This window comes from Ascidia mentula, chromosome 1, assembly GCF_947561715.1.
Source record: "Ascidia mentula chromosome 1, kaAscMent1.1, whole genome shotgun sequence".
Taxonomy (NCBI): domain Eukaryota; kingdom Metazoa; phylum Chordata; class Ascidiacea; order Phlebobranchia; family Ascidiidae; genus Ascidia; species Ascidia mentula.
Window position 1 is genome coordinate 20,531,392 of NC_138566.1, and position 18,847 is coordinate 20,550,238.

At 39.8% G+C, this 18,847-nt stretch overlaps 3 protein-coding genes across 6 annotated transcripts in view; 2 read left to right on the plus strand and 1 right to left on the minus strand.

Annotated features, from left to right (window-relative positions):
• The first annotated feature begins 3,252 nt into the window (after positions 1–3,252).
• LOC145901115 (uncharacterized) lies at positions 3,253–10,070 on the plus strand. Of its 4 annotated transcripts, none has more exons than XM_082988908.1 (19): positions 3,253–3,374; positions 3,476–3,607; positions 3,739–3,923; positions 4,025–4,184; positions 4,586–4,711; positions 4,874–5,011; positions 5,133–5,194; positions 5,662–5,861; positions 5,965–6,048; positions 6,112–6,141; positions 6,211–6,312; positions 6,579–6,725; positions 6,962–7,077; positions 7,547–7,693; positions 7,881–7,980; positions 8,289–8,466; positions 8,690–8,838; positions 9,077–9,147; positions 9,440–10,070. In XM_082988908.1, the coding sequence occupies exons 1-19, from the start codon at positions 3,347–3,349 to the stop codon at positions 9,592–9,594; spliced, it is 2,310 nt and encodes a 769-aa protein (XP_082845034.1). In that variant the 5' UTR covers positions 3,253–3,346; the 3' UTR covers positions 9,595–10,070. The 4 variants fall into 4 exon arrangements, with proteins under 4 accessions (XP_082845034.1, XP_082845036.1, XP_082845037.1 ...); XM_082988910.1 differs by having other exon boundaries at positions 8,693–8,838; XM_082988911.1 differs by having other exon boundaries at positions 4,589–4,711.
• Positions 10,071–10,274: 204 nt separating this feature from the next.
• On the minus strand, positions 10,275–18,069 carry LOC145889260 (uncharacterized). The gene is made up of 14 exons (XM_082980184.1): positions 17,925–18,069; positions 17,616–17,792; positions 17,424–17,558; positions 17,207–17,346; positions 16,790–16,874; positions 16,556–16,711; positions 16,166–16,296; positions 11,875–16,095; positions 11,731–11,815; positions 11,516–11,670; positions 11,367–11,457; positions 11,041–11,241; positions 10,724–10,954; positions 10,275–10,582 (listed from the first exon to the last, which is right to left on the minus strand). Exons 1-14 carry the CDS (start codon positions 18,067–18,069, stop codon positions 10,275–10,277), a joined length of 6,261 nt encoding a protein of 2,086 aa, XP_082836310.1.
• Positions 11,344–18,847, plus strand: part of LOC145893541 (calcyphosin-like protein) — a 35,573-nt gene continuing 28,069 nt past the window's right edge. Inside the window, exon 1 of the mRNA XM_082982091.1 lies at positions 11,344–11,356. The gene's annotated coding sequence lies outside the window, so the exon portion shown is untranslated. The remainder of the gene's footprint in view (positions 11,357–18,847) is intronic.

Sequence of the window (18,847 nt, forward strand, 5' to 3'; positions counted from 1 at the left end):
CATCAGTGAAGACAATTTGTTTCAATTCTGCTTTTGGAAACTCTGCAACTTGGGCAACACTGGGAACCTTTCCGGTTGTTTGTAACAAATTATTCTCAATGTTTTTTTTCTTGGATTCGGCCAGTGTTGAACGTTGCGCATTTGCTTGAATTTTGTTTGAAGTTTCTTGATTTCCAGCTCTAGGCGAATGCTTAGTTGGAAAATTATTTTTCGTTTCCTCAACAACCTCCTGTTTTTTGGTGCTATTTTTAGAAACTCGACTTGCTCCCTTTTGAAAAGACTTATCAGAATCTTGTTCTGTTGATAATTGGCGCACGAGTGCTTCAGAAATGCTCATCTTCATTTCTTAAACACAAAAAATATTCATTTCCCTAACACGAAACCCAAGCAAAACAAATATTTCAGTCTTACTGGTTTTGCTATCGTGTGAGGTGTTTGTTGCATCGGCTGACAGCGAACGTTGCCTTGATGACTTGTGGAGCGAATTTTTGGCATCGTTGTTTTCATTCTTATTGGGATTGACCATCTGTTGTTGCAACCAGGTAAAATGGGTTAACCTGTCATAGGTTTAAAACAGTTTTCATACCTTACTGGCATCCACACTTGTACTTCTGTGGAGTGGATTGGGTGGTCGCTTTTGTAGCCACACGTTCGAGCGTGCAGCAAGTTCACGTTGCTTGATACAAAGCTTGCACAAACTCTCTCCCTTCTGGTAAAATGATAAATTAATAAATATGGGAAACTGTGTTCCAACAACATTTCAAACCTTGGCCAGCACTGAGGAAACTACGACGCACGACTTGCAAACATCCCTTCCGCATGAACTGCACCTCATTAGTTTCTGATTTCCACTTACAATATCCGTAACAACGTTTTCTGCAAGTGATATGTCGCAGAAGTGACACCGCTTTAGAGGCTGCGTTGTATTTTCCTTTCCAAAATTTTCAGGAATCCTATGTTGCCGCTTAGTAGTTAACGTCGAGTTTTCCTTTGGGTCCAATGTTTGGTCAGTGCGGCTGACTGAATCTGTCCACAGAAAACAAAAGCTTTTGTTCAAAAGGTGCGAAATATGGCAAACGTATTTGGGAATCATATGCTACTTGGTTTGCCATTGAAAAAGCTTTCCTCCGTTCCAGCAACATTTTTATCAAAAGATTGAGGTTTCTCGTTTCTCGTTTGCGGCTTTTGAACTCTTGAATTTTGTTGCGACGTAGATTCTTTCGGTTGTGAAAATGCAACGACTTGTTGTTGTATCGTCCTTTGAATACGGAAAGTAATACATATTTATGACAACACTTAATTAGTAAGTCAAAATTGCAGAAAAATTAAGAAAGGCGTGGATACAGTTTTTGAAAAAATATATATAACTTAATTTTAAAATGAAGTTTTTATTTATTCGACTTACTTCACTCGTCGCGTTTCGACTTGGTCAATCTGTTTAGCCCTTGCAGCTACTTCTAAAATTGCTGCTCTTTCCTCTGAGCTAAGGTGACTAAGGTCCAATCCAGAAAGTTCTTCAAATGCGGGTGGAGCTGGAAATTTTTCTGAAATTTTCTGTTGCATATCCATGTTTGAAGACAAAGCGTAGACTTCCTTGCAAAGACATATAACAATACTTAAACCCGGCGTGCTGCTGTAGAGTTATTTTTAACAGAAACTTTCCTGGAGTATACACCTTAATATGTGCACAACTACTAATTAAAATCAGTTTAGTTACGGTACCAGAGTAACCTTTAAACATGAAAGCTACACAAGCAATAGCGTCAAGACATGCTTTTGTAGCATACATATCCAGTACACAAAAGCATAGCCAATAAATTAACTGGAGCTGGTGCCTAGAGCAGCAACACCGATGGATAAATAATGCAAAGGGGAGCCGCATCGCGAAAGAGAACGCGCAACGTCTGCTGTGCAAATCAATAACGTTAATACCTGCTCCAGTTGTGAACCAATGCTTTCGAAATTGTGAAGCCTCTCTCGAGAATTTCGATCTGAAACTTCACTAGAGTTGTTTCTTTTACTGTGCTTGGTTGTGTAGATCGTTGATCGAGTAATTGGCCTGATGCACGACGTCAGAAGCATCGTTTTACTCTTTACTGGGCTGGCAACATATGTTTGAATGCATCGTATTTGCTGCTTTTCGTGCACTATTTTGTCTACGTTTATTTTAAACATCTTAGTTTTACTTACTAAACACCGTACAAAGGGTGAGAAAGGAACCGATCATTAATCTGACTTTAACATACCCCACGAAACTAAAGACACAATGTATAACACTGCAACAAGTGTGGTAAAACATAAGAAGCAAATCATCTTTCACACGGGCGCAGGAGCAGTTGCATTAATTTTTTATTTAATTCAACCGCTACACAAAAACATCTTAGCCTTGCAGCAAGAGTCTGTGATACTTCGAGGAAATAATGTATTCGACATTTTTGGTTTTACGTTTTCTGAAAATTAATGCAGTCTCCCTTGATGCAAAAAATATATGCTTATGAAAAGAGTATGCAAATTGGACCTCACAGAAATAGTGATTACAAAATTACATTATAAGTAATCGAAATATATTTTTTTTGGTGATATGGTATAACAACTACTTCCTTGTTTAACTTTAGAAATCGAACAGCACTCCAAGAAATACGCTGCGCTAATGGACTTTATGTGGTGTTTAGCGCCAACAGTGAGGCGTATATTTTACTCACGCGTCTGGTAGGTCACGCTCGATTATAGAATCTCTTTTTAAACGCCAAAGTTTATATAAGCAGTTGGCCTCTACACCTAAGTTCAATATAAAATAGTTTAGGTCCCAATAGTTTGATTATTAGGTGGACGGCGATACATGAATCGTTCTTTATTAAACGTTTCCATCGTGCAATTAATAGTTATCGTATAAAATTGTGTTTAAACTAACCCACCGTTTGCAAAACAATACTTTTAGCCAAAACTTTTTAGTTTTTAAAGTAAAGATTTTCAATTTCCTGAGCTTTAATGTACAAATCTTGACAATTGAATGCATACATGGATGGTCATAGTCGTTGATGTAGCCAGTAAGGTTCAACTTGGATGGGCCATGGCTTCTCCCAAATATCTAGGTTTTAGGGTTGCAAGGTTTTATTTTTTTTTAATGTGTGTATTTTTGCTCTGTAACTACTGTGGTTTGCAACTTGCAGATCCTTCCCTGTTTTTTATTATCAAGTAAAACTTAGTTGACCAAAAATATGCAAACATAATATGTGGAAGCAATACAAACACACTATTTTCTCCAGGTACCATCATCTCACTGATGATTCACTCTGAAATACGTAGCATTTAAAATTGTAGCTGTTTAAGAAAAATCACTAAACAAATGGCTGCGACTGACACACCACCTACAGGTATACTGTCTAAAAATGTCATTGCATGGATAGCTATATAGCATCATGCTACAGTGTGTGTGCATGATTTTATATTAATGTATATTGTCTTATTTTAAAAGGTAAAAAGGGAAAGAAGAAGGGTAAAAACACAAAAACATTATCTTTGAATGATTTTCTGGGAGATGTTTCCTCACCTGGAGTTATAAACTGGGCAGATGAAATTGAGGATGAAGGACATACTGTCAATAATTGTACGAAATAATCTTGTTTTTCTTCTTTGCTCTTTATGTGTTATATACCATTGGGTTTGTGGCATTATTTATTTGAATCGAATTTTAACATTATTTTTGTTTTAGTATAATTATGTATGATTTTTTTTCAGCATTAGCCTACCAAACTTCTTCGACTCCAAGGCAAATACAATTACCAACAGCACCAAGAGCAGCAAGATCAGTTGCTGTCGATACCAGTCGTATTCCTGAAACTGGACCTTACACTGCTTTTGTGGGCAACTTACCATATGAAGCAAATGATGAAATGCTGCAGACGTTTTTCGAGGACCTAGCAGTAAGTTTTAATATGCTAATTTTTTGTTTTGTTTGTTTTATATGCAAAAGAACTTCAAGTCAAATGCGATAGTATGTGTTTATAATTTCTTTTGTTTCTAGATTTCAAATGTACGCTTGCCTGAAGAAAATGGAAGGTTTAAGGGTTTTGGCTATGTGGAATTTGCTGACAGATCGTCCTTAATTAAAGCCCTGGAAAAAAATGAAACAACCATACAAAGAAGGGTTATCAGAATTGATATTGCTGACAATCAGAGCAAAGGTGAATAATGTAACACAATACTTGGTTTTGTTAGCCTTTGTTTACGCTTATGCACCAGGGATTACAGTTGTTCTATCAGTTTTGCATATGCTTCCTGTGTGACGAAATACACATGTTTTTATTTTACCGAGGCAAAGGCTGCCAGTAAACATATTTTGCAATTAATTTAACATCTTTAAAATAAAAAGGAAATTATTTTGACCAATAGAGTAACCTTGGTACAATTTGCACACTTATAAATTAATTGCACATAGCCATATGTTTGCTTGCATTTCTATAATGTAAACACAAGCCAGTCAATTCTTTTATTAATATCACAAAGGTGATATTAATAAAAAAAAAGTTGAACAGAATGCTATCATGTTTGTAATTACCCTAATCTTGTGTAAAACTTCATGCAGCAGACAATGGTCCATGGGGCAGGTCTGGTGGTGATCGGTATGGTAGCAGCAGTGGTCCAGACCCAACAGATAGCAACTGGAGGCGTCCATCCAATGAATCCAGTCAATCTAGCTACAGTAGACATGGTAACTTACATTATTTCCACAGCAATTCTTACCAAGAACATCATCTAGCAAAATGTAACCTTTGACTATTCCAGCTTTGGTCATTTCTTATTTACTTATGACAACAGGTTATGTAGAAGAATATTTATTTTTATATATTAAGTGGTTTTTGTGTTGTTGAAGACAATGAATATGGTGGCATGGACAGGCGTCGTGGTGATAATTATGGTGACTCTGGGTATGGACAGCAATATGGAGACCATCGCCGTCAAAGATATGATGGATATAATGATAGGGGCCAACGACCTTCGTTCAGAAGAGGTGTCGTGTAGGGTTATAACAAGCACACATTAACTGCAGCTATTATTTGCAACTGTGTGATAAAGGGCTGTTATCTTTAAATTTACATTGCTTGTTGCTTTAGCAGTTCTTTTTATCCTAGGTTCGTCGAATGAGTTTGGATCGGAGAGTGGGTCATGGAGAAGTGGATTTTCACATGATCAGGTTTGTTTTGTGTGATATCTTTGTTAGGGATGTATAATAACAGTAAGAGTAAAGTATTTGGTACCTTCTCAGATAGCAATTTCTTAATTCTCAATTCTTATCAATTGCCAAAATGTAGACAACAGATATTGAAACATTGTAAAATAACATTCTTGACCATGATGTTTAACAAGAAGGTACTGGAGGTGAAGTAGTTTCTTTTATCGTCTTCCAACAATAGTTTTGTTTTGTAATCAAATTAGGTCAAAAATTTGCATAGAAAGGCCAGTGAAATCAATGAGCACTGAACAATAGCATATAAATTCTTTTTAATTTTACTAAGCGGTCTGGGAAACTGTGTATTGAATTTAGATGCTCAAAAATGCATATGTACTTTTCTGCAAAGACCAAACAATGTTTCAGAAACGGTTTCTGATAGTTTTGTCCATTTTTAAAACATTTGATGAGGTTTCTCTATTATGTTTTAGTATCGTGATGACCGGTCGTCAAACTCACGCTATGGTGGAAGAGACTCAAGATATGATGGTCATGACTCCAGGTATGGCCAGGATAGAGACTACAACAGGCAGCGTAATGATGAATGGAATCAGCGACAGGAACCGCCCCGTGAAAGACCTCAGCTAAAACTGCAACCAAGGCAAAAACCTGCTGATGAGACGACTCCAAGGTAAAGAATATTGTTTGACCAGTAACCTCTGGAGAGAGATAGTTTGTACGATAAATTAAAATTTGTCATCAGCTAAATTAAAGATGGGTATATTTTGCTTTAGGTCATCATCTATATTTGGTGGTGCGAAACCAGTTGATACAGCCACAAAAGAAAGAGAGGTGGAGAAAAAGATAAATCAGGAAAAGTAAGATAGATATTAAATAAATTTGTAGTTTTGTAACAACTTTGCATTTTTTTCTGTTTGCAGATTTGAAAAAAAACCTGTTGGTGAAAAACGGTGAGTAGGAAGTGTAGTAGAGTGGAGTGATATCGAAGTGAGCATCTATCATTGTTGTGTCTTTTGTAGATCAACCAACATTTTTGGAAGTGCCAAGCCGATCGATACTGCTTCACGTGAGAGAGAAATTGAAGCAAAAATTGCAGCAAAAGATAAAGAAATCTTTGAATTGTAATTTTAAAAAATACATTTCAGCTGCGATTGTTAACCTATTTACCAAATATTTTTGCGATTATGCCATTTATTCAATGTTTTTGTTTTTCGAATGGTTTGAGACACCTGTAAGAAAATGCACTATGTTGCCTGTCCTTCATTCCCTACAAATTGTAATTCATAATATAAACCAATTTAATTTGATATCAGTTTGCCAAGTTTTTCTGATTGCATGTCATTATGAGTGTGAACTGAAACTGTCCTGAACATTATATGTGTTGCAGGGCTAAGCAGAAATCCCCGACTCGACCAAAACAAATTTCTGTGTTTGGAAATGCAAAGCCGGTTGACACAGCTGCAAGAGACAGAATAATTGAAGAGAAACTTAGAAGACAAGAAGAACAACTAATTCAGGAGTTGGGTGATGAAAGGTTAGGAAAGACTCTATCTGTCTGACACACGAACATCATAAACCTACTATCTTGTACATTTAATTGTTTTGTTTTTTTGTTTCAATACAACAAGAGTGGTGTCAGGTGCAAAAAGTAAGAACTTTCTGACTGTCAGCAATTGTAAAAGTCATTTCTACCTGTGATGCTCAATTGGAGGCGACTTCTGTGTTGTGTTTTCTGCAAAGGTTTTTAACTTTCAATTGATGTTACTACAGAGGTGAACCACAGAGGCCAAGAGGTCGCCGATCAAGTGAGAGAAGTGATGATTATCAGATAAAATCTCCCAGGAGGTCGAGGACATCTTCAACAAGATCCATTGAAGATCACGACGGTGAATGACAACCACTTGTTTTTTCGCATTTCCTCTCACTTCTTTTCGCGACTTTATCATTGCAGTGAAAACATCTGGTTCGTTAAAAAAATAAGAAAACCTACGTGTTGTGGCTTACCTTGCGGGTTTAAATGACGTTTGAAAGTCATTGTGTGAAGATAAGAAGTCTCTGACTTATTGCAACGTAAGAGGCTTTTACAAAGGTCACGACCAAAAAATGTGTCTACAAATTTTTTAACGATAAAAAGACACGCTTTTACAAATATGTGGTAAATAGGTAAAACAAAATGCGGCATAAAAATATTGGCAAGCTTTAAAGTTTCCTGCTGGTGTAAAATTCTGTTTAATCCATATGAAAGAAACCTGAAGAAAGGTCATAACCTCATTTGCGCAGCGTTTAGTAACGATTATGACGTCATAAGCAATTTTGCGCGCGAAAGATGATTTTTGCAAATTTATTCTGTTTTAGTCGTTCCGGCACCATCACACGGATCTCGGAAGTCTTCGTCGTCTGGTCCTGGAAGTGAACAACGCAAGGCAGAATTCAAACCGGCACCGGTTCCCAAAGAGAGTCCATGGGGAAAAAAGAAGTTTGTGCCTGATAAGGCGCCACCGGGTAGCCTATGTTTTTTATAACTTTTTATCTAACAAAACTGTACTACCTAAAGTCGCTGCAGATTACGAGTACGCAGAGCCACGAACATTATGAAACTTTAAAACTAGAAGATTAAGTAGTAGAAAAAGGCCAAATGACATCATGTACTCGAACATTAAAAATTTACCTGCGTACATGTTTGGTTTAGCTGGACCTCCTAATGCTTGGAACAAAGGAACAACCAACGTCTCTCAGCAAGGCGAAAGGGAAGAAGCTGAAGGAAACTGCAGAGACGATGAGGAAGACAGGTTTGATTATGTTGGTTAAATGTTTGCATAGAATAGGGGTACGAGAAATTGGTAGTAGTTGTTTGTGGGTTTTTGTTATAGTTTATTTCACCCTTTGTGGATCACAGCGTGTGAAAATAAACGCAAATTTGGATTGAAGCAAGGTATTGTAACCCTGGCTTTAACCCCCACTTGTAATACGTAAACGGATCTCGTAATGCTTTAAGCACAAACCGAAGAAGTATCGGCGTATTGCGCGGTTTAATTTCTCCGCACGATGACGTGCCGTGCAACCTTTTAAATCTGCTGTGATTTTACCGTGCCGACAGAAATCCTGAGGGAGCGGCTGATGAGGAGGGATCGCTGCAAGCTCGTAGTGAACCAGGAGACGGCAGAGAATCGAACGAGAACTCGGTTCAACAATCTTTCTCTCCCACTCCCCAGGCTCACACTTCGCAGGACAGAAGGGGAGGCGAAAGAAAATATTCGGATCGCGGGGGTGCTGGGGTGTGTGTGTTTTCTGGTTCATTTCGCTTTTTTTGCAAGAACCATTCAATCATTTATACCGATTTATTTAGAAATCAAATAGCGAATAGACGTCACTCTGTGGCCCTTTTTTCATGCCCTGCATTTTGCCTCAGCATTGGACAATTCCAAAGATACAATATGTTGCCCAAGAAAAGTAACGCCGACCCGTCTTAAACATACTAAACTAATTACCTCTTTCCAGCAGCAAGGTCGCAGACCTCATCAAGGTGGTAGAGGGCAGGCATTCAACCGCGATCAGGATTTTCAAGCTAACCGCCGTCGCGGAGACGGGGATAGTGAGAGTAACCGGCATCCGTCCAACAGAAATCGTCGAGAAATTCGTGGATCAAGGTGGGTATTCGTGAAAATTTCATCAGAATCATCTGCAAATATTCAAGACAGAAAGTTCAGTACACAAAAGTTCATTCAATGTGATGAATGCTCAAAACTTTTCAAACTCAGAATCAAATCATGTTTATTTTGCGAAAAAAGCAACTACGTGTAAGAACAATATACAGAGAAATGAAATGGCACGGACACCGATAAAACCATAAAGGTTTTGGGGTTTAAATCTGTTTGTGTATTGTAGAAGCGAAACGTCGGAGAGGAAGAGAGATTCAAGCGGGGATTCCCGGCCAGAATGTGATCGTCCAGATGCTCGTAAGTTGACAAACCTCGCCATACAATATTTAAGTTTAGTGATTAATTTGTTTAATAGATTTGCAATAGTAAGATGAAACACCGGCACTGTCGATATTAGAGCCAATGATTTATTATAAACTGAACAACAATGTTGTGTTGTAGATTATCTGAAACCAAGTTTTCACTTGTTGGCCTCTTGGCAAAATTAATGAATCTTTATTCGTAGTTTTAACGTGTAATGTAAGGACCGCAACATTCAACAGTATTAAATCCTCGACTGGTCCACATTAAAACACTACGTTTTCACCAGCCGGCCAAGAACAACCGTCCAGGAAGTCGGGAAAACAGCAAAAATCGCGCCCTGCTCAGCCACCGGTCGCTGACGAGCAGCCAGTTAATTTCGTCTCCCGCAGCAAGTTCGCTCTGTTGGCTTTGGATGACAGTGACGAGGAGGCAGCAGAGTGAATTATCCCGAATATATTTTCGACCAAACTGCTCGCATATCGCTACACCTTTGGCGGTGGACATGTTCTAATGTGCTTTGGGTATTTTAATTTTTGGCGTTCGCGTCGCCACTTCGCCTTGTTTTATCGCGCTCGTGGATTGAAAATAGTTGCCCTGCGGTTTCGTAATAATTTGGTGATTATTGTATCGTTTCTATCGCATAAAAATGTGAAACCACATTGAGAAGGCGAGTGGTTATCCCTAGAAACAAGATTTGTCCGGGACAATATGCCCCGGTTTAAAACCACTCATTTCAGTTTAAATCAAGATGAAGTTTATACGGTTAAAAAGTTGACGTGGTGTTGGTATTCTATTGGGTTTAGGAAAAACGACAGCGGCCGAATCGCTGGCCTTTTGTTTGGTGATTTGTTTTGTTGTGTGCCTCTGGCCTTGCGTGTACATTTTCTAGGGTCGTAAATAAAGCGAAAGAGCTTGTATGTTGCATACGAGTTGTGGGTTTCAATGTGTGGGATTTTGAACACTAGCTTTTACTGCTTTGTGGCTGATCTTACAGTCAGCGAAACGAGCCCACCTTTACCACAGTATTAAAGTTGCTTGTATCATATGCCCCCCTCATTTATTACAAATAAACGTTTCTATGAAAAAATATATGATATCGACAGGAAGAGAAAACAATTGAACTATATAACTGAAGATTCCTTTCCGAGCACAAAATTATCACTCCGTCTCCGGGTGTCATTTCCGCTATTCACACCACCCATGAGAGTTTTTGATTCCTCTTCCAAGCTATCTTCCTCGATTGCAGTGCTTGATAAGATTTTATGCATGGGCCGCTGCTGCACTGAGTGTCCTAACTTGTCGTCGTCAATGACGTCACCGGTTTCCGAATTTATGCGAATACCTGGAGTTGACACGGATCGCCTGGTGTTTGTTCGTTGGATACTGGAGTCCAATGATTTGGTCACATCGTGGTGACGCGTTTGCTTTTCTATAAAAAGTGTTTCGGTTAAACAAAACAATATGTGGTGATTTCCATGCGAGGTGAGAAACTGAATTTACCAACAGGTCAATAAAAAGTAAATAAAACTGTGTGGATCTTTATGTGAATTTTTTAGAGAATATCTTTTACCTTCCTCAGTGCGAGGTTGGACTTCGGAAGGAGCGATGGCAACAAAGCTTGGTTTAAGCAGTGCCGTCTTCATATCATAGTTCCCATATTTCGGAGTTCTAGGATACAGTTTCTTATCTTTAACATCGATCTTCTTCGTCTCCTTTTCTTCAGCAAACTTTAATGTGCTGTTGTTGCTTTTCTCCTGGACGACTCTCTTAGTCTTCCAAAATATGTCACGTACCGCGGTGCCTGCATAGTCAGAGAAGGTTATTGGAAATTCAGTGGCTAATGTTTAGGTTATAAATATAGATTGATGTTTGAGCGACAGTGCATACCTTTGTCAGACGCAACGTCCGCCTTTTTGGACAACTTCGTGTCGGTTTCGCTTTTACGAAGAAAGCTTGTCGATTGGTCCGCAACGTGATCCATTGCAATCTCCTCCGGGTTCGCAATTGTGTGATCGTGTTTACTACCCTTCTTTGTCGACATGAAACGTTTAATTTTCTTGATAGTGTGAAAATGTGTCAACTTTTTTCCTGCAAACAGTAGGTTAATTTAGAATTGAACAATGTATGACAAAATGTTGATAAAATCACAGCGGACCAATCACAATGGAAGTCAACAGTCACCTTTATTATAATAAGGGTTTTTACATTCTCACCTTTGATGTGACGATCCTCACTGATAACTTTATGGTCAGCATCTGCAGAGCCTTTTGTTTTTTCTTGCGCATTTGTAGGCAGAGAATCGGTCTTGAGTAAAAACAGTTTAATATAAAAATGAGCTTCTACTTTGAAATTCTCTTCTTACTTGCTGTTTACATTCAGGAATTACGTCCAAGCGATTTCTTGGCCGCTCCGTGAGAAGTTCCACACTTTCCGGAGTTGTTCTTCCCGAAGACGTTACTCCGGATGAATATCCTGTTTCTGTACCGGAGGTGACATCGTTATCCAAGAGCTGCTTTTCTACACACAGCAGATACAACCGACAGATTGATTTTATTTTGTTTTATGCGTTTTAGTTACCTTCAGGTACGTCGATTTCAGCTGCTTTTGTGACTAATATCGTCTCAGATTTGGGAAATTTGTCAGTGGTGGTTGTTGGCTGCACCTGAAACAAAACCACATCGTTAACTGTTAGTCATAAAATGCTTGGCTTTCTGTAAAAACCTTTTCACGGGCTGGTTTTGTAAAGAAGACCTGATTTCGCGCCCGTTGTTCTACGCTTTGGAAAACAACATCGTCAGACAAACTGCTTCTGGCAAAACGATGTCTGCGGTGGGGAATCTGGGGACGCCCGACGGGATGCGATAAATTAAGAGTTTGGAATGTTGCAGGTTTACCAAACTTGTAAGCTGCGTGGTTACGTGCCAAACCGTACCGCCTGTTCAGTCTTGCTTTAGCCACTGAAGCCGAACTAATTTGTCCTGGAAATGAGCGTCTTCTGCGCAAGGCGGGCCTTGTTTTTTTACTGGCAGGGACGAGAGGATGTGGAGCTTCGGGATATGCTGGTGGGATAATGTATGAAGGCAGAACACCGGGCGCTGGAAGCATCACCAAGCTCGGCGCTATTTCGGCCAAATTACTTTGATCGGGAGACAATGACGACATGGATATGGTTGATGGTGGCAGAGTTGTTGTTTGCATTTTATCAGAGGCTCGAGTTTCAGCTTCACCAGAGTCACCGGTCGGTTGTGATAAAGTCGGCCATACGAGGCCAGTTAAGCCGGGAGCGCGGTAAAGCTGTTGGCTTAAGTTAACCGGTATGAAGGTCGGCGATAGAAATTGTGGGTGTCGGTGTGGCGATAAGCGTGAAAAACTAGTCAAAAGCGGATAGTATGGAATAACTGGAGAACTTGCAATGCTGGTTGTTGGTGCAGTTACTGTGGAATTATGAATGTTAGTTGATACCCTGGTAACACCCAAATTGCTTGGGCTGTTGCTTCGAGGCGGCTTCTTCGGTGGTACGTTTAACCTGCTTGAACTGGATCCAGTGTTTTCCTTTTCTCGAATGTTATTTGTTTGAGTCGATTGATCCAGAGACTTCTTTCTTCCTCTCAAGATCGAAGCATCATCCTTTTCCAAGTCAGTGTCGTTTGTTGACGTTCCGCTATAGTTCTTCATAGAGTCCTCTTTCACAGATTGCAGGAGATCTTCTACTTTCCTGCGTATTTCGCATTCCATGTCTTTGCTCAACACCCTTGGTGAGTGGTAATCCCTCGACGACTGTACTTCCTCTTTCGCAGTATCAGTAACGTCCAAAAACACAAGTTTAGTTGCATTACCGGAGGCAACAGAAATGGCGTGAGTGTCGCACTTAGTTGGCGATGAAAACTTTCCAGGAGGTGTCAAAGTTGGAGGACTAAATCCCACGTAAGTTGATCCTCTTCCGTGAATATCTTGAAACCGTTTTATCACGGAATGCAGAGGTTCCTGAGAATCGTCCGGTGTTGTATCACCCACTACTGCATCTTCACAATGATTCTTGCGAACTACAGCAGCAAAGCTACTTGACAGATCCTGGTCTTGCTGTAGGTTCGAGTCCCATACTGGCAAAGATTCGTTCACCGTTGAGTCGTAGAAAACGTCCGAGAGACTCACACTTCTTTTGCTGCTTCTAAGGGTAGTGAGGGCATTGTTTGCGGGTGACGAAGGTGCGGTGCTAGCTCGTTTGCTAACTGCTGTAATTTTGGAACTCGATGTATCCATTACGGTTTGATAAATTTCTGCTTGATATCTGTAAGTACCTTTTTGTCGTAAAGCAGCTAACGATGGCGAGCAGATTGGTTTGTCGTGGTGAGACGTTGTTTGTTTTACGAGCTTGTGGACTATCGTCTGTATTGATGAATGGACGTGTCCGTGTGTAACCTTATTGTCTCCATCATCTGGTTCCAACTTCTCAGTCGCTAAGAATTCTTGACCATTTTTTTCTGTGAGTATATCCGACTTGGCTGATTGTTGAGGGAACTGATCTGCAATTAGTTCAGTAGATGCAGAGCAAGTTGCCGCTGCAAGATCCTCTGTAGGTTTATCGGCAGTTTGACTTTCTTGAAGTTCAGCTCTTTTCCTTTCCTCGTGCGCTGCAAAAACTTGTGCGAGTTCCGAGCGCAACTTTGCTTTCTGAGATCTAACATATTTGTCCTCTATCTGGTTCTTTCGTGTTTGTTCGCCGGCCTTTGAATTAGGTTTTGCTGTAATGGTCTGTCGTGCGGTACGCGGTGAACGTCGGGATGATGACTTTGTGTTCACCATGCGGCCTGAAGAAATAGAAGACTTTGCCTGTTTGGTTTGATTTCTTTCTGTTCCAATATTTGATTTAGATGACAGCTTGGACGGTACAAAAAACTTATCTCTATTTTTGATCCTTGTTTCTTTTTTCGGTTCCGGTCTGATTTGAACATCCCTTGCTTGTTTTGGTTCAACTTTGTACACCTCGGGCAACACAATCGATTTTTTTGCATTGCGCTTTGAGCGACTTGAAATACTGGATCGTCGCTTGCTTTTGATCACAGTTTTGGATCCCGTCGGACCCAAATGTACAAACTCCGGTGTACTTGCCGGGGTGACCGTGTTTGAACTTACCGGTGACTTCATTTCTTGGATCGGATAATCCATGTCACAATTTTTTTCAATTCTTAAAGGTGGGTCGCTTTTTCGTGTTGCAATGATTTTTACACGGGGTATTGCCGACTTGCGAGAACCTTTTGTCTTTGTAATGGTATCAGTTCGCCGGTAATTTGCCTGATTTTCTTTGACTAAAACCTCACCACCATCGCTTGTGTTATTCACTTTTGACAACATGGGAGATTCAGATACAAGTTCATCTGAAGACGCCGTGCGGAACAAGTGAGATTGGGTTTGTTTAGTAAAGTTTTTACAGTCAATTAACAGTTCCCGATCGGGTGTTTCGGTAATTGTTTTCCACTGTTGACTCTGTTGTATTACAGCCGGGATGCAGCCTGCACTGACAACCATACCTGAGTAACTTTGTAGGGTTTTTCTTTGACTCCCCCTTGGACTTGGTGGGAGAGATTTGGTTTGTTTCTCTTGTTCGTTAAAACTTTTCTTGGGAAACAGGGATGTTTTTTCGCTTACCAATGACGGGCGAGTTATAGCCGTTGTTTCACATGACGGTGTGCTGGCAGACGGAGGACTCCAAGTGGTAGTAGTCGACTGAATATTCGATCCGCATGTGGCAATCAAGAGCAAACGTACGTCGTGTTTACCCCAATTGTTGATTGCCCTGGATTTCGAGTAAGGCGTGGTGACTCGTTTTGCTTCGACATGGCGACTTGAAGTTGTAACTATGTGTAATTCATCTTCGGAGGACGTAGAATTACTTCGGATTTGGTTCAAGAATGAATCTGCCTCTTTAGTATGCTCCTGATTGAAGAGGTTCGGTCTTTCAACAAATGCCACTATAGCGGTGTCTTGTTCCGATATTGGTCCGTGATCGTTGGACGAACCGGACCACTGTTTATCAGCCTCTATATCAACGGAATTATCGCCTGGACAAGACACCAGACCCAAAGTGCTGTCGAAGTCATATACTTCACACGTTCCTTCGTGGGTATAAGATCGCGTAGAGTATTGTTTTGGCACCAACGATCGCATCGAGTCCCAATCAACGTCAAGTTTGCGCTTTTCTTGGGTGTAGTTGGCGGCATCTTGGCAAGATAAGGAAACTTCCTGCGGAAGTTGTGATGTATTGTTGTTGGAATCTTTCACAGGTATATCTGCTTCCAGGGGTGCCGTATCTACTACAACAAAATCATCAACTTCTTTTATAAATGCGCCTGTTTGGCTACCCCGTATTATTTCGTTGTATTTTGAAGCCGATCTACCATTTCGGCACTCATCATTATAACCAACATCGGTGCTTCTGTCCCACCAGAATTCTTTACTTCGTGAAAGTGGTTCGTTGTTGTTTGCATCAGGTAAAGATTCGGATTGAACTTCCGAGGAAATTCCAGAGATGTTTGTAAAGGCGGAGAGCCGCCTTGTTTGTGGTGGTAATTGTTTTGTTTGAAAAACAGGAAATTGATTATTGTTGTTAAGGTCACTTGCATCCCACTGATCCGATATTTCTTCTATTAATTGAACAGAATCTGTCAAAGCAGGATGGTGATTACTTCCACCATCATTGGCCACTTTGCTAACTTCATCCGCATTAGGTTCTCGGCCTCGATGCTTCGGCCGCACAACATAATATACCTCATCATTGGATAGGTGCCGAACAGACATTTCGCAGGTTCCGGAGATATCTTGACTAAAAGTGCTAGAAATGCGCTTTGAAGGTTTGGTAATAGGTTTAGAAGCCGCAGTGACAGTTTTAGTCGTCTGGCAACCGGCAGAAACAGCGGTATTTCGGCGTGGTTTTGGGGTTCCGATCTGTAAATACAATATGCGTTTCTATCATCCGTAAAGTCCGTCAATCACACAAACACAATCGTATTATTACATGTATCCACATTTTGTCCAGCTTTTCTGGAACCAGGTCAGGATTGTAATTTATGTGTGAGAAAGACTTGTCGTTGGTGATGAGAGTGTAATCCATGGGAGGAAAGTTGTTGCGCTTTTCCTTGATATTTTCTGTGAAATGGTACTGCGTAAGATTTATATTTCAAACATTTTGTCACAACTTTATGGAAAAAAGATTAAAATACTTTAATTTAACTGAAACTTATCAGCGAGCATGGCCGCTAAAAGCAATTTACGTTTTAGCATGTCGAAACTACATATCCAAAAAGGGTTTTCGCACAACAATGCTGACTTGTTTGGTGTATACTACGTAAGTTCTAAAACATAACGTTTATTTTACTCTTTATGTTTTTTCTTTTGCTTGTATGGCGGCTTGTATGGCGGCTTGTATGACGGCTTGTATGACGATTTGTGAACGCCGGAGCTTCTACGACCAGTTTTGTGTAATTTAACCAATTTGAAGCATCAGCAACATCCTTTGGAAAATCTTCATTTTCTATTTCTTCCCAACTCTCATAGTCGGTATCTTTAAAGGAATCATCACATTGTCATCAACTTTTCAATAGGGATGTGTAACCGCTAACCGTGTGTGTAACAAACTCACCCTGACCTTCATCCGTGCATGCAATGCTACTCAGTTCAACAGGTTCTACGGAAGGAGAAGTCCTATTTTCAGACCGTTTGCCTTTCTGTGATACAAAATTCAGTAAACATGCACATCAGTAAAGTTACATTGTTCCATAGAATGCCCGGTGACCATTTGCATTAGTTTGAAAGCATCACCACCTATCTAGTGGACAAATGACGTGCGTGTTGTACTGCTAAAATGTTCGGACAGAGTTTACTTTTGTTCATGTACATAACGAAAGCAAAATTTCGCATTTACTTGTGTCGGCGATACATTTTAAATACTATTTAAATTATTGGTAGCGCAAACGTTTACCATTCTCTTACTTTTGCATTTTTGCCTGTTGCCTTTTTAGTATTTTAACCAAAGTAAAAATAGCCAGAAGTTGCTTACTTGGTTTTTATTGCCTGCCTTTTTCAGGTTGCGCTGTTTTATTTTTGATTGAAAAACATTCCGACACCGACTTCGGTTTTGTGTCCAGTTTGCTCTGCTGCGCATGTTACTAATGTTTCCAGTAGTTTGTCGCTGATTAACTTTTGAAATAAATTGTTTGTAATTTCAAGTAAAGTTGACGGTTATTACTACGTTACAGAAAAAAGCTACAGCATACCCGTGTTCACTTCAGCTGGTACCGGATCTTGGTTGCTAGACGATGGAAAGCGAACTCCATTTGGATGAGATTCGACTCCAGCATAAACGCTTTGCTCAGGCAGCAAACCACCTGTTGGTCTGTACCTAGGTACATCTGTGATGATGACATATTAAAAGCCAAATTCCGTAAGCCTGTCTTTACTTCGCTTACTAAAGGGAACGTTCTGAGGATAGGGAATAGTTCCAGGAGTAGGAACATAGTTCGCTCCGGGTAAAATGCGACACAAGTCCGGGGTGCCCATTGGAAGACCTGTGTAATACATGTACGGCGAACAGGACTGTTGGTAGGGAGACATTAACGGCATTCTTACACACATCGGACAGTACTCTGTAAATATATTAAATTTCGGTTTACATTCCTTGTTTATAAAACAATCCTTTGCATTTTATAGCACGTAAGGGACACTGTATTAAGAATGCATGCATTTTAGGAATATGCTGTGTGCTCACACCTTCTTACCGTGTTGTGGAATCATAGGGGCGGTGCTCATCGGGGCAATGGCGTAGTGTGGTGTGTACAATGAAAGTGGAGGTGCTGAGAGTTGTGAAGGGGGCTGTAGGCCAGGAAACACATTTCGTGGTGGGTAATACTGCCTTCGATTCATTTGCACTGCATAAGTTTAAATTTAAGTCTAGATAATTTTTTTTCAATAATTTTACAGAAATGTTTTAAACTGCGATCGATAAACTTGGTCATTGACATATTAACTTCGCAAAACAAAGCATTAAATAATGGAATTTTCTAAACTATTATGTTTTCTAAAAATGTGTTTGTTTTATGCTTACATGCTTATTCCAATCAAATACAAAACACATTGACTTCAACAGTGCCTAACCAGAAAATCACAGTACCGAAGTTAAGGCTTTTAAAACAATTTACGTGTAATTTTAAATGTAATGGTATAGATCCATGTACGCAAACAAACAAACAACAAGAAAAGGGAACTTTTATACAGTAAAAATCCAGTGAAACTCTTTCAAACCACCAACCTGCCTTTCAAATCTTCTGTGACAATAAAACAAAAATCAGAAAACAAAAACATCGAACTCGTTGTTCTAGTTACATTTGGCGTCTCTGCTTTTTCCCGCGAAAGCGCGCTTTTTAGTGACTGCGTTCGAGCTCAGAAAGATTTTTTTTAAATTTAAGCGAAAAAATGTTTTACTAAAAATAGCGCGCTTCGTAACTAAATTTATATTTGATGAGGCCGTATGTAGAGTGAACAAATTTGTTGTAATCACCTTTTGTCATCAAATACAGTACACGTACAATAGAAATCTTACAATATGGTTTCTTGGTTAGTGGACAGGAGCAACTGTCATCGCGAAAAGAGCACACAAGCCCGTGGGCGTTTGGTTAGTATGAACCGGTCTGATGAGTATTGC

What these genes read in the sequence shown, in the direction of transcription:
- LOC145889260 (XM_082980184.1), bottom strand. Translation starts at nt 18,069, where the DNA reads ATGAATCGAAGGCAGTATTACCCACCACGAAATGTGTTTCCTGGCCTA. An exon ending in CAAAACCAGCCCGTGAAAAG is followed by an intron (nt 11,816 to 11,874) that starts GTTTTTACAGAA and finishes GTTTTGTTTCAG; the next exon opens with GTGCAGCCAACAACCACCAC. An exon ending in TTCCTGAATGTAAACAGCAA is followed by an intron (nt 11,458 to 11,515) that starts GTAAGAAGAGAA and finishes TTTTTACTCAAG; the next exon opens with ACCGATTCTCTGCCTACAAA.
- LOC145901115 (XM_082988908.1), top strand. Translation starts at nt 3,347, where the DNA reads ATGGCTGCGACTGACACACCACCTACAG. An exon ending in TGCTGACAATCAGAGCAAAG is followed by an intron (nt 4,185 to 4,585) that starts GTGAATAATGTA and finishes AACTTCATGCAG; the next exon opens with CAGACAATGGTCCATGGGGC. An exon ending in AAACCTGTTGGTGAAAAACG is followed by an intron (nt 6,142 to 6,210) that starts GTGAGTAGGAAG and finishes TGTCTTTTGTAG; the next exon opens with ATCAACCAACATTTTTGGAA.